General features: G+C 45.3%; 1 protein-coding gene across 3 annotated transcripts in view; it reads left to right on the top strand.

Annotated features, from left to right (window-relative positions):
* Nucleotides 1-23,889, top strand: part of SRGAP2 (SLIT-ROBO Rho GTPase activating protein 2) — a 125,534-nt gene extending 101,645 nt beyond the window's left edge. For 2 of the 3 annotated variants that reach the window (XM_063178085.1, XM_063178084.1), the window contains exons 17-23: nucleotides 2,597-2,702; nucleotides 3,919-4,143; nucleotides 8,496-8,575; nucleotides 10,531-10,711; nucleotides 12,103-12,249; nucleotides 14,382-14,709; nucleotides 18,044-23,889. In XM_063178085.1, the coding sequence (XP_063034155.1) occupies nucleotides 2,597-2,702; nucleotides 3,919-4,143; nucleotides 8,496-8,575; nucleotides 10,531-10,711; nucleotides 12,103-12,249; nucleotides 14,382-14,709; nucleotides 18,044-18,427 (1,451 nt within the window). In that variant the 3' untranslated portion in view covers nucleotides 18,428-23,889. Of the gene's footprint in view, nucleotides 1-2,596; nucleotides 2,703-3,918; nucleotides 4,144-8,495; nucleotides 8,576-10,530; nucleotides 10,712-12,102; nucleotides 12,250-13,464; nucleotides 14,043-14,381; nucleotides 14,710-18,043 lie in introns of those variants that run through there. The other variant, XM_063178086.1, reaches the window with a different exon arrangement.
* The last annotated feature ends 2,150 nt before the right edge of the window (nucleotides 23,890-26,039 follow it).

The following is a 26,039-nucleotide window of genomic DNA, read 5'->3' as shown; positions in this document are numbered from 1 at the left end:
TTGCTCTGACATGAATGAACAAGGAGATGGAAATTCAGATTTTGAGGCTGTGTGATGGGGTTCGTGAGCCAGTGCTCGGTGACAGGATTCTTTTAAAAGAGAATAAAGCAAAAAAACCTCTTTTGTGTAAAATAATCGTGAAGAGCTGTCATCAGAGGATGTCAGAAGTGCCCTGTCTGAGGCAGGGATCACCAGCAGGGTTCCCTGGATATCTCTTTCCCTGGATATCTGCTGCCATGCTCCTGTGTGCTGGCCTCAGCTGACAAGGTGGTTTTTATTCATGCTCCTTTTAGCTTCATACCCACCAGGGGCCATCCACTGCCTCCTGCTCCAGCACATCAATCATCAGGGCACTCACTGTTAACATTTCTCATGGTTACTAAAGGTGTTTCTGCCAGGCAGAAGCTTGTTTGTGGTTTCTGTGTTGTTTTTAAGTGGCCTGGCTCTTGCTACACCCCCAGAACTGAAGAATGATTCCATTGTCCAAGCAGAGAAATGGCCTTTGCAGGGGCAACCCCTGAAGAGAGGCAAAGATCCCTGCTTCAGGAATGGCCTGTGCTTTTCTGCTGCTGATAAATGCATTTCCAGACTTGGATTTGTGTGATGTTGAGAAGGAAAATCCCCTTTGCCCCTGAGGAGCTCTCCCTTGTGAGCTGATGGATGCTGCCCACTTGTTTCTGAGCAGGGAGGGAAGGAAAGGGGAAAGGGGAAAGGGAAGGGAAAGGAAAGGAAAGGAAAGGAAAGGAAAGGAAAGGAAAGGAAAGGAAAGGAAAGGAAAGGAAAGGAAAGGAAAGGAAAGGAAAGGAAAGGAAAGGAAAGGAAAGGAAAGGAAAGGAAAGGAAAGGAAAGGAAAGGAAAGGAAAGGAAAGGAAAAAGGAAAAGGAAAGGAAAAAGGAAAAGGAAAGGAAAAGGAAAGGAAAAAGGAAAAGGAAAGGAAAAGGAAAGGAAAAAGGAAAAGGAAAGGAAAAGGAAAGGAAAAAGGAAAAGGAAAGGAAAAAGGAAAAGGAAAGGAAAAAGGAAAAGGAAAAGGAAAGGGAAAAGGAAAAGGAAAGGAAAAAGGAAAGGAAAGGAAAAAGGAAAAAGAAAGGAAAAAGGAAAGGAAAAAGGAAAGGAAAAAGGAAAGGAAAAAGGAAAGGAAAAAGGAAAGGAAAGGAAAAAGGAAAAGGAAAGGAAAAAGAAAGGAAAAAGGAAAGGAAAAAGGAGAAGGAAAGGAAAAAGGAAAAGGAAAGGGAAAAGGAAAGGAAAGGAAAAAGAAAAAGGAAAAGGAAAAAGGAAAGCTTCCCTCCTGCCTGAACTGATCCCTCCCTCTGAGGATCAGGAATGTTTCTCAGCAGGCTGCAGCACTCAGAGCCCTTTGCCTCAGCATTCAGCTGTGCTCATTGCAGTGTTCCAGCTCCTCCTTTCCCAACACCCACCTGTCCCAGGCCCCTGTGCCAGGTGACATCCAGAGCTCCCACACTCAGGGCGTGGGACAGCCAGGACAGACGGACACGAGAGATCTCTGAAACCAGGGCTTGGAATTTGTGATTTATTGCAAAGGGTGCAGGGCCCTGCTGGCCCTGAGAGAAGTAAAGAGAGAGGTGAAGAGGATGAGAGAGAGAAAGAGAATGTGGTGGTACTTGCAGGGGTCCCAGGACGAGGGAAGGGATGAGAATCTTGACTCCATGTTTCAGAAGGCTGATTTATTATTTTATTATATATATTATATTCAAAGAAAATGATATATTAAAACTATACTAAAAGAATAGAAGAAAGGATTTCATCAGAAGACTTGAAAGGAATACAAGGGAATGATAATAAAATCTTGTGACTGACCAGAGAGTCCGAGCCAGCTGGGCTGTGATTGGCCATTAATTAGAAACAACCACATGAGACCAATCACAGATGCACCTGTTGCATTCCACAGCAGCAGATAATTATTGTTTGCATTTCATTTCTGAGGTCTCTCAGCTTCTCAGGAGAAAAAATCCTGCAAAAGTATTTTTCAGAAAATATATCTGTGACAACGAAGGATGAAAGGATAAGAGAGTAAGAGAGCGAGGTTCCCGTTCCAATACCATAAATCTTTTTCTGTGCTCAATATTCTAATTCTCACTAACCAATGTAGTACAAGATACAAATCCTACAGCATTTCCATACAGCCTATAAGAATCATTACATTACCACACTGTGTTACATTTTAAACCCTAAAAACTCCTCTTTGGGCCCTTCTGCCAAGCTGCAGGGTCTGCTCTGACCCTTGGGCCTGTCTGCAAGCAGAGGGTGTTGTTCCATCAAAAGGGGATCACCTTCAGCTGGCCACACCATTGTTTTCCAGTTGTTCAGTACCTGAGGTATCTCAAAGCTTGCTTTCATTTCAATCTTGCTTATAGTTTCCATATTCTCAAAATCTTTTGCCAGGCAATCATATTTATAAGGCTTTCCTGTTTCACCTTCCCCAATGGCAGGGAGGTGTTTGGGGACCTTTTCTGGCAGGTTCTGCAGCCCAGTCCCCTCCTGCTGGTCTCTGCTGGTGCCCAGCGTGCAGGGCAGGGTCCTGGTGGCCCTGGGGCTGTGGCACAGGGGTGACTCTCTCTGTGCTCTCTCTCTTTTCCAGCCATGGATAATTTGCAGGAGCGAGCGCTGCACGTCCGGAAGGTGCTGCTGAACCTGCCCAAGACCACCCTGATTGTCATGAGATACCTCTTTGCATTCCTCAATCAGTGAGTACCCCTGGCAGCACCTTCAGAGCCTTTCATTTGCAGCTCTGGCAGTTTCTGGGGTGGTTTTATAGGATGGCCTCAGTTGCAGAGGTGGGAAGCAGCATTCCCTTAAAACTGGGCATCCTCCTTTTGGAGCTGGCCTTGAGGAATGTGCTCAGTGGCCCTGCCAGGTGCCCCTGTGCTGCCTCTCTGCTCCAGCAGCTGCCCACAAACCCTCCCTGGCATCTCTGTCTCCCAGGGCTCTGCTGGGAGATAAACTCTCTCTGGGATAAACATGGAATTATTGAGGATGGACAGGGCAGGGACACCTTCCTTCATCCCAGGCTGCTCCCAGCCCTGCCCAGCCTGGCCTTGGGCACTGCCAGGGATGCAGGGGCAGCCACAGCTGCTCTGGGCACCCTGTGCCAGGGCCTGCCCAGCCTCCCAGGGAGGATTTCTTCCCCACATCTCATTTAGCCTCCTCCTTTTCAGTTTAAATCCATTCAGTTTAAATCCATTCAGTTTTAATCCTGCTGTAACCCTGGTGTTGAGTTGGGCTGCAGGTGGGCTCTGAACAACAACGACAGAGAAGAAATAATATTTTCAAATATGAAAATCAGCCCCCAGAGCTTTCAAACTCTCTTTGTAGTTTCTATTTAATTTCTCAGTAAATACCACCAGTGTCTCATTTTTCACCTGGATCCAGAACATTTGTATCCCATAAAGACCAAAACTGAGCTCAGCTGTGTTCTGAGCCGAGGATGGTGATGGTGTGTGGTATTTTTGGGGTCCCCAGGACAAAGGAGGGATTGAGAATCTGACTCCATGTTCTTAGAAGGCTACATTATATTACATTACATTATATTACATTACATTATATTACATTATATTATATTATGCTAAAGAATAGAGAAAGGATACAGACAGAAGGCTACAAAGAATGATAATGAAAACTCCTGACTCCTTCCAGAGTCCAACACAGCCTGACTGTGATTGGTCATTAAGTTAAAACAATTCACATGAAACCAATCAAACAGTCATCTGTTGGATAAACAATCTCCAAACACATTCTAAAGCAGCAAAACACAGGAGAAGCAACTCAGATCATTATTGTTTTCATTTTTTTCTGAGGCTTTCCCAGGAGAAGAAATCCTGGGAAAGGATTTTTCAGGAGATATGGCAGTGACGATGATAATTTCTGCTGTTCGCCCTCCTTCCCACCTCTGTTTTTTTGCAGTTTATCCCAGTTCAGTGAAGAGAACATGATGGATCCCTACAACCTGGCCATCTGCTTTGGGCCCACGCTGATGTCTGTGCCCGAGGGCCACGACCAGGTCTCCTGCCAGGCTCACGTCAATGAACTGATCAAAACCATCATCATCCAACATGAGAACATCTTCCCAGGGCCCAGAGAGCTGGAGGGCCCCGTCTACAGCAGAGGAGGAAACACAGAGGATTACTGGTACGAGGGATGCTCTGACAGAGCCATGGCTGGATGCTTATCCATGGGTTAGGGTGCTGCAGCACTGTTGGCTAATTCAGGATTTGTTTTATATATTTTTATATACATACATATATATATGTATGTATGTATGTAAGTATGTATATAAAATATGTGTGTGTGTATATATAAAATATATATGTATATAAATATATATACACATATATATCTATAATATAATATATATATAAATATATAAATATATAAGTATATAAATATATATATAAATATATATTTTATATTATATATAATATATATATTTAAATTCAGGATTTGTTTTATATATTTATATATATTATATATATAAAAATATATATTATATATATTTATATATATAATATAACATTATTATAGATTTTTATATAATATATAAAAATATATATAATTAATATATTTATATTTTTATATTATAATACCTTTATATTATATATATAATATATAAAATATATATGTTTTGATTCAGGATTTATTTTATATATTTATATATTATATTTTATATATATAATGTTATATATAATAAAATATAATATATAATGTATAATATATATAGTATATATAATATAATATAATATATAGTATATAGTATATACTATATACTATATATATAATATATATAATAATACGTTATATATATTATATATATTTATATTAAATCTGTTTTATAGCAGCAAAGATGGCTCTGGTCTCTCTGGAGAGTCATCAGCCTTAAAGAAATAAGCTGGTATAAAGTAGCTATTCAGTTGTCAAACCTCACTCACTTATCTTGAAGGGCAAGGCTGTGGAGGGATTTTCTTGGATGTTCTGGTTTGGTGGCTGCCAAAATCAATCTCTTTTTGTTGGTTTTTTTTTTTTTTTTTTTTGCCTTTTTTTTTTGCCTTTTTTCTCTGCCTTTTCTGTAGTCCTTTGCTTCAGCCCCAGGGGTCACTTGCAGCGGAACCCCCAAGGCTGTGGCACAGTTGAATTTCCAGGGCTGCAGGGGGGGAGGGAAGAGGCAGGAATGCAAAATCACCATTTCCATCCTGGGGCTCCAGAGCGCTGGCCACGTGCTCGGGCTCAGAGCACATCTGGAAGCAATTCAGGCACAGCAGCTCCTGTCATCTGGGCAGGGGGGAAGGAAAGGAAAGGAGAAAGGAGAGGAGAGAGGAGAGGAGAAAGGAAAAGGAAAGGAGAAAAGAAAGGAAAAGGGAAGAGGAAGGGAGAAGGGAAAGGGAAAAGGAAGGGAGAAAGGAAAGGAGAAGGGAAAGGGAAGGGAAGGGAAGGGAAGGGAAGGGAAGGGAAGGGAAGGGAAGGGAAGGGAAGGGAAGGGAAGGGAAGGGAAGGGAAGGGAAGGGAAGGGAAGGGAAGAAGGGAAGGGAAGGAGAAAAGAAAGGAAAAGGGAAGAGGAAGGGAGAAGGGAAAGGGAAGGAAAGGGAAGGGAAGGGAAGGAAAGGAAAGGGGAAAGGAAAGGGGAAAGGAAAGGGGAAAGGGGAAAGGGGAAAGGAAAGGAAAGGAAAGGAAAGGAAAGGAAAGGAAAGGAAAGGAAAGGAAAGGAAAGGAAAGGAAAGGAAAGGAAAGGAAAGGAAAGGAAAGGAAAGGAAAGGAAAGGAAAGGAAAGGAAAGGAAAGGAAAGGAGAAGGAGAAGGAGAAGGAGAAGGAGAAGGTTCCCGCTTGAGCTAATCCCTCCCTCTGAGGATCAGGAATGTTCATTTCTGCCCCACTTCTCCCCCCTCATTGCTCCTGCTCTCCTTCAGCCTCACAGCAATGGCAATGGTTATTTTCATGGCTAAAATAAATAGGTTTTTTTCAATGCAGTCAGCGTGGGGACAGAGCAGGCCTTGTTTCCCTGGCTTGTCTCAGAGCTGTGGGATCACTCCTCATCCAGAGGCTCCTCCAAACTCGCTGCTGTGTGCACAGCACTTGCCAAAACCTCTCGGAAATTCTCTTCATTTCACCCCTCTCTCTGATGTTTTTAGCTGATGTTGTATATGAAGGAATTGCAGGGGGAAAAAAAAACCAAAAACCCAACTTAATGATATTTATGGCCTTCAGGAAACACATTAATTTGGGCAAGAGGTTTTGTGCCATGAGGGGAAGGGAATAAAAGTGTGGATGGGACCCTCAGGAATCATTGATCAGCCCCTGGCCCTGCCCAGACACCCCAAAATCCCACCCTGAGCATCCCTGGGAATTGAGGTGGGAAATGCAGCAAGGATAGTTTTTTTCCAAATTGAAAATGAAGAGGTTTTTATTTATGACGATCTAGGAAGTTTACCAAAATATAACTTTGATGAATTTCATTTGTTAAAATTTACTTATGAAGGATAATTTTTTAGGTGGGAAGTGCATCAGGGACAATTTTCTAGGTGGAAAATGCAGCAAGGACAGGATTTTTAGGTGGAAAATTCAGCAAGGACAATTTTTTAGGTGGGAAATGCAGCAAGGACAGGTTTTCTCCAAATTGAAAATTAGGAGATTTTTTTTTTTTAGGTTCCATCAGTAATTTTATGATCATCTAGGAAGTTCACCAAAATGTAACTTTATAATTTTAACAAATGAAATTCATTACTTATAAAGGACAGGATTTTAGGTGGGAAATGCATCCAGGACAATTTTTTAGGTGGAAAATTCAACAAGGACAGGATTTTAGATGGGAAATGCAACAGGGACAGGATTTTAAGTGGGAAATTCAGCAAGGACAAGATTTGAGGTGGAAAATGCAGCAAGGACAGATTTTTAGGTGAAAATGCATCAGGGACAATTTTTTAGGTGGAAAATTCAACAAGGACAGGATTTTAGGCGGGAAACGCTGCTTTTTTAGGTGGAAAATGCTGCTTTTTAAGGGGAAAATACTGCTTTTTAGGAAGAAAATGCTGCTTTTTAGGTGGAAATGCTGCTTTTTAGGTGGAAAATGCAGCTTTTTAGGAAGCATTGCTGGGAGAGGCACTGGCCCCGTGCAGGGTTTGGAGCTGCAGCTGAGCTCGATGTGACTTCACAGTTTGGGTGAAACCTTAGCCCTCAGTGCTGCTTCCTCCTGGGGCCTCCCCCTGGCTTCAGAGGCTTCTGTAAACTTTATTAAAGAGCATAAAAAGCTTTGCAAAGCATGGCGAGGGTTGATGGCTGAGGTGCTGGCTCAGGAGATGCTGGGCAGTGGATTAAGCAAAATAAGGAGCCAGAATTTATTCAGACATTTCAGCTCTTCTCATTTTATTTTTCTGTTTTCCTCATATTTAAAAGAGCACGGGAGCTAGATTGCCAAAAATAAAATTATTTTAAACCACTGCAGGGCCAAAATGAGGGATGAAGTTCCTCCTTGTGTGATGAAGGTTTAAAATCACCTTTAAGGAGTCACAGGAGGAGTTTTCTGGTGTAAGATGGAGAGCCAGCACTGGTTTTTAGCCCTTTTGTTTTTTCATCTGAGAGAGGCAGGCAGGGCTGCCAGCTGGCAGCAGCTCTGTGGAGCTTTTTGGAGAGGCAATGGATCCTCTTCCAGTTTCCTTTCTGCTCCTGTCCAGAGGGAGCTGCTCTTACAAAAACACAACCTTTGCTTGCCACTTGTTGTCTGGTGATCCTTCCAGAGCTTTTCTTCATGCCAAACACAAGTGAGTCCTCTTGGTGGTTTAGGTGCTCTGGAATCTTTATTTACAGAATCTTTATTTACAGAATCTTTATTTACAGGCAGCTAATTGGGCCGTGGGAGCTGCTGAGGGAAACGAATGGGGCGTTGAAGGTGGTGATAAAAGGGATGGACGGAGATGACAAACACAGACCTGGAAATATCAGGTTGTAAATCAAGGAGTGATTTCCCCCAGGAAGCTGCAGCTTTCTCATCAGCCATCTAATGAGATAATTAGAGCAGTGGAGAGTGCAGCCAGGGGAGTCATCTTGGCAGGGCAGGGAGGAGCTGGACCCAGATGCTGTGGGAGCGCTCAGCATCTCCAGGGCTCCAGGTGTGAGATGTGAACTTGGACTTTGCTGATAGCCCTCAGAAATGGCCACCAAGATGTGATCAACAAAGAATTCAGCTTGACTTTCACCCACAACTTCAGCACATGCGTCCACAAAGTGTCTGCGGCAGCAAAACCCAAATATTGACTCCTGATAGGGATTCCCAGTTCTGTCTGGTTGTTCTCCAGGATATTCCCAGTTCTGTCTGGTTGTTCTCCAGGATGTTCCCAGTTCTCTGATTGCTTTCTAGGATATTCCCAGTTCTCTGATTGCTTTCCAGGATGTTCCCAGTTCTGTCTGGTTGCTTTCCAGGATGTTCTGTCTCCTTGCTGGCCATGAGGGACCTCAATCCCCAGCAGTCACTCTGTCCCTGTTTCCTTCTGTTGCAGTGAAAGCCCCCATGGAGAGAGAGCCCTGACAGAGGATTCAGTGCAGGATGTCACAGCTGAGCACCACACCAGTGATGATGGTATGGGAATTCTGCTGTTTGCTGGGGAAACTGGTGCAGCCTGCCTTGGGGGGAGGCTGGGCTTGTTTAAAGATGCAAAGTGGAGTTTAAATCAGAATATTCACTGGAAGAATCACTTTGAGGCAGCATTTGGTGGCAGGAGGTACAAAGGTGTAGGATCAGTGAGAATATCTAGAATTATCTGGCAATTTTGACCATGTCTCTGCTTCTCATGGGTCTCTGTGTGGAGTGGCACATCTCTCTTTGATCAGGGCAGAGGAACCACAAATCTCTTTTCTCCAGGAAAGAACTCAATTTCCATGGATTGCTTGGCTGCATTAAAGCTCCTTTAAAGTAATTAGGGGGAGCCCACTGGGGCTGTGTGGTTGAGCTCATCTCCATTCCCCTGAGCCCTGCCCACAACCAGGAGCTGCCTCAATACTCATTTACACTCAAACACTGGCAGATTTCTTTTTTCAGAGCCTTAAAAATAATCCAGGGGAATTCCACATTGATTTTCCTGAGTGTCTTAAATGCCCTTATTGTGCCTGTGTATAATATCAGAGCCCTGCAGGGAGCTGGATTAGTGGCAGGGCATGGCTGGAGCTGCTGTGAGCTCTGCAGGAGCGGGCACAGAGCGTTTTCTGTGTCTCACCCTTCGTGTTTTCCTTTGGCACTTGGATGAGGAGCAGGGCTCCCACCAGGAGAATTCCTCTCTCCTGGCTCAGGTGAGCCTCACAGGCAGCAGAAATTTCCCTCTGAATTGATGCTTTGTTTCTGAAGCAGCCTGGAATGAGAGAGAGGGTGTTTCCCTCCCCTGCCTGCCCAGGGGATTCACTTCAGCTGCTTTTAAGGAAAGAGAACCCTGGGGAGATTTTTGTCTGGAGCAAACCTGATTGTTTCCCACCTCTGAAAGCCTTTTTATTTTAATGAAACACTGATTCTGCCCTTGCCACTTCCATTATTGTTGGCTGGAATTGCTTTGAGGGGATTTAGGGCTTGGAAAATACAAATGTGCCCTCTGATTTCCAAAAGTGACAATTCCACCTCTCCAGTGACACTGGGCAAACCAACTGACCATCAAATTTCTCCTCCTCCATAAAAGAATGCAAAACAATCAGTTATTTACATAGAGCATGTGAGAAAGTTCATTACAAGAATGTAACCATCATAAGGCTTAAAAGAACTTAAATAAATAAAATAAATAAATAATAAATAAAAATGTATAAAAAATAAATAAACAGGGTGACAGGGTCTTTGGGGGATCATCTGTGGGGTTTTGGGAGATCTATGGGGTCTTGTTGCTTTAGGACATGAAATAAATCCACGTGGACACTGGAATCTCCAAGGTAAAAAAGAAAGAGATTTAATTTCTGACTCCAGCATTTATAGATTTCCAAAAATGACCCTGCATTGGAGGGTGACAGAGCCACCTTTCCAAACCAACAGTCCATTAAATTTCTCCTCCTCCATAAAAGAACACCAAACAATAATTTATTTACATAAACCGCATGAGAAGGTTCGTTACAAGAACGTAAACATCAGAAGGCTTAGAAAAACTTAAAAATAAATAAAATAAATAATAAATATATAATAAATATGTAAATAATGAATAAACAGGGCAACAGGGTCTTTGTGGGATCATTTTTGGGGGGTCTGTGGGGTCTTTGAAGGATCTGTGGGCTCTCGTTGTTTTAGGGCATGAAATAAAACCACATGGACACTGGAATCTCAAAGGTAAAAAGGGGTTTAATTTCTGACTCCAACATTTATTGATCCAGATTTCCTGGATTGGAGGATGACAGTGCCACCTTTCCATTAAATTTCTCCTCCTCCATAAAAGAACGCCAAACAATAATTTATTTACATAAAACCGCATGAGAAAGTTCGTTACAAGAACGTAAACATCAGAAGGCTTAGAAAAATCTTAAAAAAACCAGTGCGACACAGAGCGAAATGTTCTTTATTCCCTGCAGAGTGCGAGCCCATCGAGGCCATAGCCAAGTTTGACTACGTGGGCAGGACGGCGCGGGAGCTGTCCTTCAAGAAGGGAGCGTCCCTGCTGCTCTACCAGCGCGCCTCCGACGACTGGTGGGAGGGACGGCACAACGGCGTCGACGGCCTCATCCCGCACCAGTACATCGTGGTGCAGGACACGTAGGTGCCACCCCGCCAGGGGCAGGGTGCTGAGGTCACAGCACGCACAGAGTACTCGTTACTGCCCTAATTACAAAATGGGAGTTATTACACGGCGGCTCTCTGGGTGCGGTCGCCGATTGTGGCGGCGTTGGGAGGGTCCCTGGGGTGAGGCGAGAGGTGAGAATTGACTCCCAAAGTTCTCAGAGGGCTGATTTGATATGATATGATGTGATATGATATGGTATGATTATTATATTATATTATATTACATTACATTACATTACATTACATTACATTACATTACATTATATTATATTATATTATATTATATTGATAAACTATACTAAAGAAAGAGAAAGGATACAGAGAAATGAGAATTGACTCCAAGTTCTCAGAAGGCTCATTTATTATTTTATGATATGATATGATATGATATGATATGATATGATATGATATGATATGATATTTAAAGAAAATGATATACTAAAACTATACTAAAGAAAGAGAAGGGATACAGAGAGATGAGAATTGACTCCAGGTTCTCTCAGAAGCCTGATTTATTATGATATGATATGATATTATATACTAAAACTATACTAAAGAAAGAGAAAGGATACAGAGAGATGAGAATTGACTCCCAAGTTCTCAGAAGCCTGATTTATTATGATATTATATTATATGATTATGATATGATATGATATGATATGATATGATATGATATGATATGATATGATATGAAAATTATATACTAAGACTATACTAAAGAAAGAGAGGATACAGAGATGAGAATTGACTCCAAGTTCTCAGAAGACTGATTTAGTATGATATTATATTATATGAAAATGATCTACTAAATCTATACTAAAGAAAGAGAAAGGATATCGAGAGATGAGAAATGACTCCAAGTTCTCTCAGAAGCCTGATTTACTATGATATGATATGATATGATATGATATGATAATTATATACAAAAACTATACTAAAGAAAGAGAAGGGATACAGAGAGATGACAATTGACTCCAAGTTCTCAGAAGGCTGATATATGATATGATATATGATATATGATATGATATGATATGATATGATATGATATTACATTATATTACATTATATTACATTATATTACATTATATTACATTATATTACATTATATTACATTATATTATAAGAAAATTATGTACTAAAACTATACTAAAGAAAGAGAAGGGATACAGAGAGATGACAATTGACTCCAAGTTCTCTCAGAAGGCTGATTTATTATTTTATGGTATTATATTATATTAAAAGTAAAGGATATACTAAACCTATACTAAAGAAAAGAGAAAGGAAACATCAGAAGGCCAGACAAGGGTGATGATAAAACCCCGTGACAGACTCTGGTTGTGATACCCTGCCCTGCTCCTTCCTAGCGAGGACGGGATGTCGGAGAGGTCCAGCCCCAAGTCGGAGATAGAAATCAACTCTGAGCCCCCGGAGGAGAAGGTGACAGCCCGAGCCGGTGCCAGCTGCCCGAGCGGGGGCCACGTCGCAGACATTTACCTGGCCAACATCAACAAGTAAGAGCAGCCTTGCACTGTTTCCCCTGCCTGTCACAGCTTGCTGATGAGTCCAGTGAAATGCTTCCCTCCCTGGAAATGATTCATTAACCAGCACTGCCACCCCTTTTCTCTGCTTCCCTTCTCTTTTAACTCACTCGCATTTTGCTGTCCCCTCTCTGTCACCGGCGCGGCCGTCGCTCATTTGAAACCCCACTGGCTTCTCTTCCCTGTCTCCAAGGTGCCATCTGGTCCTGTTTTCCCAAAAATGCCCTGTTGGAGCAGACAGAGGGAGGGAGGGGCGCGCTGGGCTGAGCTCTGGTGTCGTTGTCCCCGTCCCTCCTGGTGTTGTGTGATCTGTCACGTCTCCTCCGCGTTTGCCACGTGCTGTGTGATGGGCTGGGGGGACAGTTCCTGCAGGAAGCTGTGTCCCAGTTTGTGATAAATGCCATACCTGCAGTCCCAACCATCTGGCACTGCCTGGAGCACTCCTTTGTTTCTGCAGCACTCCTCACCTCGGGTTACTAACCATATGCTTGCAGTGGAACTGCACAACCCCCTGTTGCTCTAACCTTGCCTCCTCCACGAGAAATTGTTGCTTTAGCCAACACTCAACGTAATAAAAAAGCTGGAAAATCAAGCTAGTAGCAGACTAAATTCCATCATCTGTTAAATAGTTTTTCCAGACAGATTTATCCCCCTGTATATTTCTGATTATTTCCTTTGTGTTAAAAGCCCCCACCTCTCTCCGTTGTGCACTGAAGGTTTTATGTGATAATTACAGTTTGATGGGAGGGGATGTTCTTAACCTTCAGCTAATTTAACACAATGTGATCTGTAAAGGCATTAGCACAAATGCATCCTTTTAAAAGGTTTGGACCCTGCTCATGGCCTAGAGAGCCTGGGCCTTCCTTATGGGATTCAGCAGAGCTCCAGTGATATCTGGGAAGCTGTGTTAATCTGCATCAGCTTGGGATCTGGGCTTTCTTTGATGATATTTGCTGTCTGAGCCACTGGAGTGGCCATTCTGCCAGTTATGGAGAGATTTGTGTAATATCAGACCTGTGCTGGAGCTTCACCATCTGCTGGCTTTGGTAGGGTTGTGTCTGGTGGTTTTTAGGAGCCTGGGGAATGTCCACCCTAGCTTTTGGGGCTTTTTTTTTCCCCCTTTACTAGGGAAATACCTGATATTTAGCAATAAGTAGCATAAGACTCATTTTGTTGTTTTTTCTTTAGGAATGAATCTTCTGACCTATGTGTGAACAGACTTGAGCAAAATTAAATCAGATGGTTTCGCAATGACAGTTGTGCCACCCACTGAATTATTATTTGGATGCCAAAATCCTACTGGAGTTAACACTTTCTTGCAGTTATTCATGGGGCTGGTGCTATATATAAATGGATCCTTCCCTGTATAATGGATGCCAAGCTTCAGACCTATGGCATAAAGTATTCTGCTGCATTGGCCTTGCCATGATTTGAGTGGAATCGTGCTGTCAGACCTCATGGTGCTGGGGTAGAAATTAAATTCTTTGGACCAGTTCATCCATTTGACATCATCCCTTTGGTTTATCTGTAGCCCATGCCTTGTGGCCCTGCCAAAGCCATGAGAAAGAACCATCTCCTACCACCAGCAAACATTGGAAATGATCATTAACCCCAAACTGGGGCTCTTTGCTTGCTGATCTCTGAAAATAATAACTTGATGCCTTGGGCCAGGAGCTTAGTAGACTTATACTGTGTCCTCCAGTCAAAGATTGTAGCTCTGCTCTTGGAATGTAATAAAAACACATCATCAAAACCTGTCGATGGCACAGAGGGTTTTTTTGGTTTTATTTTTGTTCCAGTATAAATTCTTCTCCTCTTGACCGAGTTAATCACATCCCACCCAAGTTTTCTGGTTTTGCTATGAATGTGCACAGCTGCCAGGACTCAGCCTTGACGTTAGAAGCGTGAAACTGGAATGATTTATAATTTATAATTTATAATTATTTCACTGTACCGCAATCACTCCTCAACCCCCTGGGTCCGTCTGTAATCTGGGTTACCTCTGTGTCTCTCCCCGTTGTCCTGTGTGTTGTTTTGGGGGGATATCTTCAAAATGACAGCCCTGTACCTGCTTGTATTGACTTGTTTTGCTTTTGTGACTGAAGGCAAAGAAAGAAACCAGAGTCAGGCAGCATCAGAAGAGCGTTCCGCCAAAGTGACGGCCACGGCCTAGGTAGTTCCCTGGCAGAACCCGCCTCCCCCGGGGCCATAGCCGGTTCCAGGCCCTCATCTCAGCCCATAATGAGCCAAAGCCTTCCCAAGGAGGTTCCAGACAAATGCTCCATCAGTGGCCACGGCAGCCTCAACTCCATCAGCCGGCACTCGTCGCTCAAGAGCAGGATGGAGAGCCCGCAGGTGCGCAAGGCGCTCGCCGCCGGCCGCTCCAAGAGCTTCAACAACCACCGGCCCATGGACCCCGAGGTCATCGCCCAGGTGAGCACCAGGGGGGTTTTTGGGGCAGGAAGGGAGCTGGGGAAACCCCCAGCACACGGGGGATGTTTGTCCGTCTGCTCTGGGGTGCCCTGAGCCCAGGGGAGCTCTGACTTTGACACTCGCTAATGGAGAAAGTTTCCTAAACTTCAGCATAGACTGGAATCTTCAACATAGACTAGAATCTTTCCTAAAGACTTCAAGATAGAATGGAATACCCAAAAGTGTGAAATAGATTATAGGGAGCAGTGTAGGTCCATCGCTTAGATGGGAAATTTAGGTTTTGGGATTTTTAGTATGTTGTTGGAAGCAAGATGGAGGGCACAGCGTGTTGTCCTGGGCTTCTTCTTCTTCCTCCTTCTTCACCCCAAGGTCATCGCTCAGATGGGCACCAGGGGGTGTTTGTGGCAGGAAAGGAGTTGTGGAAACCCAGAGCACACAGGGAATATTTCTCTGTCTGCTCTGGGGTGCCCTGAGCCCAGGGGAGCTCTGACTTTGACCCTCACTAATGGAGAAAGTTTCCTAAACTTCAGTATAAACTGGAATCTTTCCTAAAGACTCCTAGATAGACTGGAATACCCAAAAGTGTGAAATAGATTATGGAGAGTAGTGTAGGTGTTTCACTTGGTGAGAAGGCTGAGAGGGGATCCCACAAATCCACACAAATGTCCCCAAGGAGTGCCAGGATGGTGCCAGGCTCTGTTCAGCAGCAGCACAAGGAGCCATAGATTAAAATAAAAAGTTTGGGCTCAGCGTGAGGAAGAGCTTCTGTCCATGAGGGTGCAGAGCCCTGAGCTGCTGCCCAGGCAGGGAGTGGAGTCTCCCTGTCTGCAGACACCCCAAACCCCCCAGGATGAGTTTCTGTGTCCCCTCCGGGTGGGTTGGACTCCAGAGGTCCCTTCCAGCCCCAGCATCCTGTGACTCTCTCAGTGCAGAATTAGCTCAGCACACAGCCCCAGCCTGGGCTCTCCTCCTGCCTGTGTGCAGGACTGAGGCTGCTTTCCTGAGGGAAAACAAACAGCCAGGTCCTTCCTTCATAAAACATGAAATTCTTGGTTACCCAGAATTTCATCTCAGCACTGCAAACACCCATTTCAGAAAGTGACACAGATTCCAAAGCTGCCAGCAGAGAGTTAAGCAACCATAACTTCGAGACATGAGAGAAATGAAGTATTTCTTGTGGATTTAACACTCTCCTGTCAGTGGTGCAGGCTTGCCTGTGGTGTGACATCTCTGTCTGTACTTTCATCTGCTATCTCTGTAAGATTCTCTGCAAATCTATTTCCTCCTCCTCCCTCTTGTATGATAAAAACTTTTTTGATAGTTTTGCCTGTTATTTGTTGTACACACTGAAGTATGCAAGGTATGACTGCCAGTGTCAGCACTAAAACACCCAGCACATGCAAACCCACAGCATGGGAAGCACATGGAGCAGCACAGCCCAAATAAAACCAGGAACAGACTCCAGTGACATCCTCATCATCTTGCAGGGCTCACACTGTGATCAGCAGCCAGCTCTGAGCAAAACCCTGCTGCTTTTCAGGAGTTAGTTATTTACACAGCAGCCTTAAAGTCGGGGCTGGCTACAAAAATGTGAATTTACAGATTTCCCTCTCGCAGAGGGCCCTTCCTGGGTGGATGTGCCTGCACTTGCACGAGTCTGTACCCAGTGTGTGCAGGGTGGGAGGGATGGCTCTGCCTGCAGCCAAGGAATGCTCCAGGCTCAGGTTACAGAGAGACCTGACTGCTCTGCCTGCCTCGGGGCTCTGCAGGTTCCCAAGGAGCTGGGGGGGGAAATATGTGAGAAATAAATTGAATTTTTATTGACAAAACAGCAGCTCCACGTAGTAAACAAGGGGCACTTAAAACTCAGTGGGTTTAATGCTGATGGGAATTTGTATTTTGCCATTTTGAGTACCTTGAGCCCGTTTGTTGAAGTGGAAATGTGGTGTACAGCTCCTGCTGTCCTTCTGAGGCTTTGGTTGATATAAATCAGATTCTTTGTTTTTTCAATTAGGCTCTGACTGAAGTTGTTCTGTCTCCTCTCCCTGCCAGAACCTTCACTCCATTGTTTCACTGGAGAAGAGTCTGGGGACAGAAAGGAAAGAGGAGGGGAAAATAAATAAAAAAGAGAAAGGAGGAAAACCCAAACTGTGTTAAATCAGTGTTTTTCTCTGTAGTATCTGCTCAAGCACCACCCAATAACCATCTTACATATTTCCCCAACTTCATAAGGAAAATCTGCCTGGCCTCAAGACAGAGTGGGAGGTGTCAGATTTCTGCCTCTGCTTTCTTCCACCATTCCTTGACTGATTTACCTTCCCCACCCCCTGAAAAGGCTCTGAGGAAGCTGCAAAGCTGCAGCCAAAAGTGTGAGTCACAGCCAGGCTGAGCTCTCCTGCTCCCCAGGGAGTTCTGTGCTCCACTGCACTCCCCAGCAGACAACGTGTAGGTCCTGAGACAAAACCCCTTGGTTTTAGCTCAAAAGTTATTTATATTTATTTGTTAATAGCTGTAATGGTTTTTAGGAGGAAGGAGAAGGGCCAGTTTCGGTTGCTACACGTGTTTCTGACATCTCCTGTGTTTTCTAAAATTCTGAGTCCTGTGAAATACATTTCTGGGAAAAGTTTAGCAGGAAAACCAGTGAGGCAGGAGCAGGAGCCCACGAGGATTTCAGCATTCAGTGTGTGGCCCAGTATCCGAGCCATGAGTGCTCCCTTCAGGAATTTACTCTCCTGAACCTCACAAGCCAAATAAACTGCAGAAATGGGCAGCAATGCTTTGGTTTCTGAGTTCGTGAGTGCTCCCTGCAGGAATTCACTCTCCTGAACCTCATGTGCCAAATAAAGTGCAAGAATGGGCACCAATGCTTTGGTTTCTGTTCATGAGTGCTCCCTTCAGGAATTTATACTCCTGAACCTCACATGCCAAATAAACTGCAAAAATGGGCACCAATGCTTTGGTTTCTGAGTTCATGAGTGCTCCCTGCAGGAATTTACTCTCCTGAACCTCATGTGTCAAATAAACTGCAAGAATGGGCACCAATGCTTTGGTTTCTCTTCCTTGCTGCCATGTGGGGATTTACTTTGAATTCTGGGCAGCATCAGGAGCAGTGAAGGGCCAGATTAGCATTAAGGCAGCGCTAGCAATTATTTTGCTTCCCATTGCCGTAAAATTTTAGTGTTTATTAGCCGCAGGATGCGGCGCTGCGCGGTTCGCTCCTTGACGCGAGGTTGGCGTTCGGAAAACAAAAAACTCGCTCGAAACCTGCCTTGTACCTGTTGATTTGTGTGTGTCTGGGCCTTGCCTTCACTGTGCTCCTGTTCTGCGCTTGCAGGACATCGAGGCCACCATGAACTCGGCCCTGAACGAGCTGCGGGAGCTGGAGAGGCAGAGCAGCGTCAAGCACGCGCCCGACGTGGTGCTGGACACGCTGGAGCCGCTGAAAACCTCGCCGGTGGTGGCGCCGACCTCGGAGCCCTCCAGCCCGCTGCACGCCCAGCTCCTCAAGGACAGCGAGCCGCCCTTCCAGCGCAGCGCCAGCACCGCCGGCGACATCCCCTGCACCTTCAGGCCCGTCAAGTCCGTCAAGGCGGCCTCGCAGGTGAAGCCGCCGGCCACGCGGCCCAAGCCGGCCGTGTTCCCCAAAACCAGCGCCAGCACCCCCGGCGTGGCCTCCTCCGCAGCCCAGCAGCCCCCCGACAAGTCGTGTACTGTGTGATGCGCCCCTCGCCGCCCTCTGGGTGCAGTCCTGCTGTCCCGCACGGCAAAGACGCTGGAATTGTTGTTTAAGGAATGCTTGGATTGGAAGGGAGATGCTGGGAGCTCCTGGGCGGCCGCAGCCTCATCCTCGACAGCTCCTGCCACGCTTGGGAAATCCACAATCCACAATCCACTGTGAAGCTGGGCAGGAAAACACCAAGGGACGAGCTGGATTTTGGTTTCCGCGCCTCGTTCAAGTGTTCGGCCGCTGGAAGGAACTTTTGGTGGTGTCCTGTTTTGGGATGCTGGTGTAGTGACTTCTGTATTCTGTGTTTCATTTACCACAGGGAAACAATAGGATAGATTTTAGTCTATTGCATGTTTTGGTGCCACTGGTTACGTGGAGCTTGGACATGCCTGTTTCTTGTGCATTATTATTATTATAATTATTATTATTATAATTATTATTATTATTATTATTCCGTCGCCCGCTGGTGCCACGGTGGTTAAGGGTCTGTCTCGACTTCCATCACATCCTCTGGTTTTGTTTGTTTGCTCCCCATTCCTCCCCCTCACGGCCAAAGCCTTTGGCCATTCCAGCCTCATGCTTTATTTGTCATGGAAAAATCAGTTTGCTCTGGAACACTCTTGGATTTTGTGGAGCCCTACGTGAGACGTGTCCGTGCAAATACAAACAAACGTGTTTTCCTGAGCTCTGGGAGCACAAGAAAGAGCCCAGTCATTGCTTATGGACAATCCTCACTGGTTTCCCCCTTGGCTCTCCCATATTTAAAAGCAGCTTTATTGTTTCCAGTGGCATTTTCAGCCCGTGGCGTTTGCTCTCGGGAGACTGAATGTAAAACAAAAAATAAGAGATGATTTTGAAATCGAGCATCCTCTGCTGGGAGCCCGTGCCCAAGACACGCTCTGCTGGTTTTCCTGTTGCTCAGGACAGATCCTGACCCCCATCCCAGCGCCAAGCACTGTAAAAACCTCGCTCAGGAGTTCCCAGCTCCCTGCCTCGACCCTCTCTGCTCTCATAGAGCAGTGCAGGGCACGCTGCTGGGGACAGGGATGTGACAGCAGCGGCTGCCCCCGCGCTCCCTGCCCCGCGCAGGGCTCACCTGTGAATGAATCCTTTGCTGTTATTTGTATTTATCCACAGCCAGCAGCACCCACGGACTCTTTTTGTACTCCCTCCCCTGGGAATTCTCCACAGATATTTAATTTAATCATTAAAAGGCTCGTGCCGCTTAGCAGTGGAGATTGGCTTGACCCTGAGCTCGCCTCGTTGCTCAGCTTTTCTGGGATTTCAAACGAGCTGCACAATCTCTAGGCTTCCGTCAAATCATGGATTCAGGACAAGATGAGGGAAAAGTCATTTTTCTCACCCATTTAAGCTGAGTTTCCTTGCAGTTTGTGAGTTCCTGGTGACTGCAAAGTCTGTTTAATTGGCACTTAAACAAGAAGAAGCAAAGAAGAGTTGCTGAAATGTCATTTTCTGATGCATTTAGGATACTTGGAAAAATGGAGCAGGGTCTTCCTGCACCCCTGTCCATCCCCACACGCACAACCCCCTTTTCTACAGAAGCAATCAACCCATAATTAATGACTTTCCAAAAATCCAGCTTCCTCTGGGCCCTGAACTGGGGACATGCAAGGACTGGGGAGGTTTTGGTGATTCCCCATTTCCCGTTTTGGTGATTTCATTTCCCATTTCTCCTGAGCTGTCCTGGGGGAGCCCCACGGTACGAGTGTGACTGTCCCTGCCCCTCCAGGAGATGCCACCAGTGCCACCTTTGCTCTCAGGTTCTGATGGACTTCTGCCACCAAGGAATCGCTTGTTCTTTTGGGGAAAAAATATAAATAATTAGAATAATTAAACTTGTAATTTTTTGCTCAGGCGGAACTTTCTGGCATTTCCTTTTTAGTAAGAATTTTTGGTTTTTTTAATTTCTTTCTTTTTTTTATTTTGGTCTCAAATGACCAAAGTTAATCTGTGTCAAGAGCAGGATCTCTGTAAATTGACTTTGCCTCATTTTAATGCCTTATTTTCTTTTTTTATATTTTTATGCCTAGCATTCAATATTCCTAAGAATAAGTGTTCAGCCACGCACACAGCACATTGGAGGAGCTGCTCTTTTCCAGCTTCATGGTCTGAAGTGTGGAATTAGATGGGAAAAAAAAAAAAAAAAATTAAAAAAAAAAAAAAAAAAAGACTTCAGGTTACTGTAACAGCAACTGTCTGTATCTGAATTATTACTGTGCTTCTCTAGCATCCACAGCTCTGGGACAATCCTGCTGCCAAGGATCACCTGGATATGGAGCAACTCAACTGGAATTCTGGTGTGCACTGTGATTGACACAAGCAATAGGACGGGCTGAAGCTCCTCCTTCCTCTTCCTCGGAAAAAGGTGGAAAAATCACATGTGGGAGGGGATGAGACAAGAAAATCGCACACAAAATTACGGAAAAAAGGAGATTTTCAGCTTGTCCTCCTCACTCTGAGCACACAAGGCTGAGAGGATGTTTGCCACAAGTGTTTTATGAGCAGAAATCATGGAAATTTTGGGATAAAAAGGAGATTTTCAGCTTGTCCTCCCCACTCTGAGCACACAAGGCTGAGAGGACAATTGCCACGGGTGTTTTATGAGCAGTGGCTGCTGGAAAGGTGGGAAGGAGGAACTGGAAATGTTCCCTCCCTGAGGACAGGTCTGACTCAGTGGTTTGCTTGGGGAGGTGCCAATGTCACTCCACATCTTCACATCCTGAAGAAATTTTAGCTCTTCCAAGGAAATTCCTCTTTTTTCATGACTTTTTTTCCCCTGTAACGTTTGTGTGGAATATGAAGACAAAAGAAGTGTTTGATAACTGGAATGACGTCTGTCTGTTGGATAGTGCTTTGTATGAACCTTGTTCATCAGGTGTTGGATTGAAATAATCCAAAGCAAAAAAAAAAAAAAAAAACCCACAAAAAAAAAAAGAAACTTAAAAAAACTAATAACTTTTAAAATGAAACACGGTTTTAGGTGATCAATCTGAATGGTTTCTGAAGCTCAGACCTTTTCTGGGTTATTTCCCTAGTTGGGAATGGAGCAGTGTGCTTTAACCATTGCTTAATTTCTGCCTCTCTGAGGTCGTCCAAAGTTTATGAAATGTAAATTTGTCCTTCATGTCCGAGCAGTGGGACACGATCGAAACCCTCTCATTTTATCCGTGCTGGGTATTTTATTGCAACAAAAATGAGTAAATTAAAATTAGAGTGCACTGTGACAGCAGAACAAAAAAACAAAAAAAAAAGTTGTTGTATATGTCTGTATTTTCATACCTGTTCTAAAGGAGTCTTTGGGTTTCCTGTGCTGAATACCTCATGTGTTGGGTTTTGGGAGTTTTTGTTAAATTTTTTTTTTTTTTAATTTTTTTTTCTTCTTTTTTAAGGCAAGATTGTTCTTGCACAAAAGTAGGTTAAGATAACCGAGTTCTCATAAATTTATTTACTGAATCAAAACACTTCAGCTTGGCAAGAAATCCCATCTGTTGTAATTCCCCACCTTGCACTCGGTACGGGGCCGACCCCACACCTGGAAGAGCTCCAGCAATACTGGGACAGGAGAAGTTCACTGCAGGTGGAGTTTGCTGCCTTATTTCTCCTCTTCTCTGTGTCAAAAACCTCAAACTCGGCGGAGCAGGGCTTAGGTTTGGGGATTTATGGAGCTTTTGGGAGATGTTCTCCTGCAAAAATCGAAATTTCTGGTTCTCAGCATCTCAGATCCTTCCTGGGGTGTGGGATCTGTGTGGAGGGAACACTTGCAGGAGGTGATGCTCTCAGTGAGCAGTCAGGAATGATGGAGAAATGCCCCAAAAATCCCCGTTGAGACAGTTGGGTGGATTCCATGAGAGGCTGAGCTCACCCCCTTGTCCACGAGCACAGGAGGGACAGGAAGGAGGTGCCCCCTGTCCCCCCAGGTGAGGGGCACCTGTGCTTGGCAGGACCAAGCCCTGGGTGTACAGGGATGTGCCCCAAAGTGCAAACACACTGAACCACCCCTGGGCAGGGAGCTGCTTCAAAAACTGCTCCAAAACCCACAGGAAAACAGGAGCACTGGGCCATTTCCATTGCTTATGGGCCTGAACAGAGCAGGAAATTGAGTTTAACAAGCTGGGGATTTATTTATTACGAGATTTTTAGCTTTCACAATAAAACCCAGCCCTTTTTTGGGTTTGTCTGGCCTTGGCTAATGCCCCACAAATGCAGCTGGGGACATAGAGCTGTTCCTTTATGGGCTGGTGGCACAAGAGGTGTGGAAAGGAGGAGACATCCAGCGCCAGCTCTGGGCAATCACCAAGCACTTCATGGACTCAACTTGGGGGTTTGAGCTCCTTCCACATCGGCTCCCTGCCTGTCTCTGTGTCCGTGTGACAACCTGGTACTTGAAAATAAGAAATAAAACCAGAAATACTTGACCCTGTGCCTGCGGGGCCGGCACGGCCCCGGCTGCGGCGCGCACAAGCGGTCCCGCCGACCGCCCACCACAAAGGCAGATGAATTCTTTTCCAGGCTGTTCTAGCAGCAAACCACCTTCTTTGGGTGCCTCTAGAGATGCCAAAACAGCAGCCCAAAGCCTGGAAAATGCAAAGGGGTTTGTTGGTTTGGGTTTTGTTTTTATTTCTTGTTAAATTCTGTGCTTCCGCTAACGTAGGTTGGGATGAAACATTTGGATGTTTCTCAAGGATGGGCCAAAAAGAGGGGAAGGTGGAGAGGGAAGGCAGCTCCCTGCCGTGCTAATACTCGATCTGCCAAGCCTCACACAGGGTAAATACTCAGCAGTTTGCAGTGGGAATCGAAGGTGGGCCTGTCCTTTTTGTAACCTTACTCCTGACGTGGGCCTCACCAGCCTTTCCTCCAGGCACGGCCCTGAGGGGTGAGCAACCACCCAGGCCTGGCTTGGACTCTGAGTGTGCCAAACTGCTGCAGCAATACTTGTGAGCAGCAGCAGCAGCTCCTCTGAAAGCCCAGCTCCATGTAGCTCAAACAGGGCGATTGCTGAAATCCATCTCTGGTTTCCTGCTGCAAAGGCAGGAAAATGGGGTTGCAAAGTGTAGGAATTTGTGTTTTTTCTGTCTGAACCCGGGGTTGTCAGCAGCAGTTGTTTTCATGGTGGGATGGAATGTTCTTGGTAAAACAAGTTTCCACTGTTTCATGTCTTCTACACCAATATATATATGGTGTATATATTAAACTGTGTAAAATTGTACTTTGTACATAGAACTCTGTACAATATGGAGGTACAGCCTTTTTTTTGGTTTTTTTTTTTTTTTTTTGTTTTTTCCCCCCCTTCCCTTTTGGTACAGTCTTGTACAGTATTAGGAGTCGATGTGTTGGAAGTGTTAAATCCATACTGGGGCAACAAAATGTATCCATTGTCATTAGCAATAGTTTTGGAGAAGAAATAAATGTTTTGGGTATGGTGGAAACACTGACCTGAGGGTGTTGGTGTGTGATGTCCTGGGGTTCAGGGGGAGAGAGGGAGAACAGGAATTGGTGGGGGGTTCTGGAATGCTCAGGGATGTTGGTCAGGGGGTGAGGAAGGAGCCAGGAGCTCCTGGTGCCATCCTGGGCATGGGGACACTCGATGGCAGCAGGGCAGGAGCACAGAGGTGGCACAGGGGACACTGAGGATGTGGTGACGGGACAAGGGGATGGCCTGAAGCTGAAGGAGAGCAGGTTTAGATGGGATATTGGGAAATAATTTTTCATTAGGAGGGTGGAGCAGCTCTGGCACAGGTGCCCAGAGCAGCTGTGGGTGCCCCTGGATCCCTGGGGATGTCCCTGGGGACACTCGATGGCAGCGGGGCAGGAGCAGCGTGGTGGCACCGAGGTGGCAGAGAGAGAAGGAGGACACCAAGGATGTGGTGATAGGACAAGGGAATGGCCTAAAGATGAAGGAGAGCAGGTTTAGGTGGGAGATTGGGCAGGAATTGTTCCCTGTGAGGTGGGCAGGCCCTGGCACAGGTGCCCAGAGCAGCTCTGGGTGCCCCTGGATCCCTGGCAGTGCCCAAGGCCAGGCTGGAGCACCCTGAGATCATGGAAAAGCAGGAAAATCCCTGCTGTGGATTGATAAGACTTTAAAAAGATCTCTCCCAGCCCAGCCCAATTCTGTGACCCCACAGATTCCTGGTCCCAGCCCAGTTCCCCCACCCTGTTCTCGAACGCAGCAGGAATCCCCGGGGCAAACACTGCCCTGGCACTGACCTGATTTAAAAATGCTTAATCTTCATCATTCTCCTGTGGAGGATGGACCCCCGGCTGGCTCAGCAAAGAGGATTTGAGATTGGGATTATGGATTGGATCATTATTTTATCGTTACCAGCTTTCCCCCAGCTCGGTTTTTCCACAGGCCTTTTCCAGAGCGTGGCAGGGCTGTTCATTTTGGCTTCTTTTCTTAAGATTCGAAGGAATTACTTACTTTCAGTGAGGTTTGATGTTGAATTGTGGCATTTTGTCCCCCTCTGTCCCTGGGGTGAGCCTCCCTGTGCTCCCTGTGCCTTGTAGGGATCAGCTGGAAATCCAGGATGTTTTTATTTTATTTTTTGGTGTTTGTGGCACCACTCCAGAGCCAGCTTTTTGTTTTTTAAAACATGAAATAGGAGTCAGAGAGCAATGGGGTGGCACAGATCACAAGGGACTTTTGATTTTCCTCTGCTCACTGCCCAGCAGAAGACGCTGTGATTATCTCAAACTTTCATTAAACCACAGGTGGGGGCCAACCCTCCCTCACGAACCCCATGGTTTTTAACAAATAAATGTGGTTTTTTTGGTGGTTTTTAACAAAGAAACACCTCGGGGAGTGCTGGGAGGGTTCAGCTCTCACTGATGTGTCCCAGGTTTGTCACAGTGACACCAAGGGGACATCACTCACGGGATTCTTGGATTTTCTGACCCCAAGGACGAAGTCCCTGCAGCACACTGAGCTCGCTGCTTGTCCTTTATTCTTCGGGCTTTGCTGCCACCAGCTGGAACGATTCATTCTTGTCACAAATTGCTTTCAAGGCCGGGTTTTTCTCTCTCCAAGCCTGTGCCAGATGAGCTCTCCCACCACACCGAGGTATCATCATTTATCACTTTATCATCCAGTCCTGGGGTTCACATGGGAACTGGGGAGGAAAATCCTGCTGATGGGACAACCGCGGAGAGGAAATGAGCTGGGAATTAATTGTAAAAAGACAGCAGAAGAAAGCATAAGGGGGTGGAAGAAGCCAGGCAGGTGCTGGGGTGGGTTCCCTGCACTCCCAGCAGCGTGGGGACAGAGTGATGCTCCTGTTTCACATGCATAGAAAATAAAACACGTGCTCATGCACACGGTCCCTGTGAAAAAAAAAATCACTTGTTTTTAAAATGTTAAAAGTTTAATAGTAATAAAATTGTTATAAAATAGTAATACCATTAGAGTAATAACAATTTGGGCAAATTGAATTAGGACAATATGAGACAACAGAGACAAAGAGTTACAGACAGTCCAGGTGTTTTTTTCTGGACCCACGTTAACAGAGAATTAACCCTTAAAAGCAACAGCCTGTGGCATATTCATACACCTCATCCATGATGCATAAATTCCACTCAAACCCAGGAT

This window comes from Melospiza melodia, chromosome 28, assembly GCF_035770615.1.
Source record: "Melospiza melodia melodia isolate bMelMel2 chromosome 28, bMelMel2.pri, whole genome shotgun sequence".
NCBI lineage: Eukaryota > Metazoa > Chordata > Aves > Passeriformes > Passerellidae > Melospiza > Melospiza melodia.
This window is presented reverse-complemented; position numbering and strand designations above follow the sequence as displayed.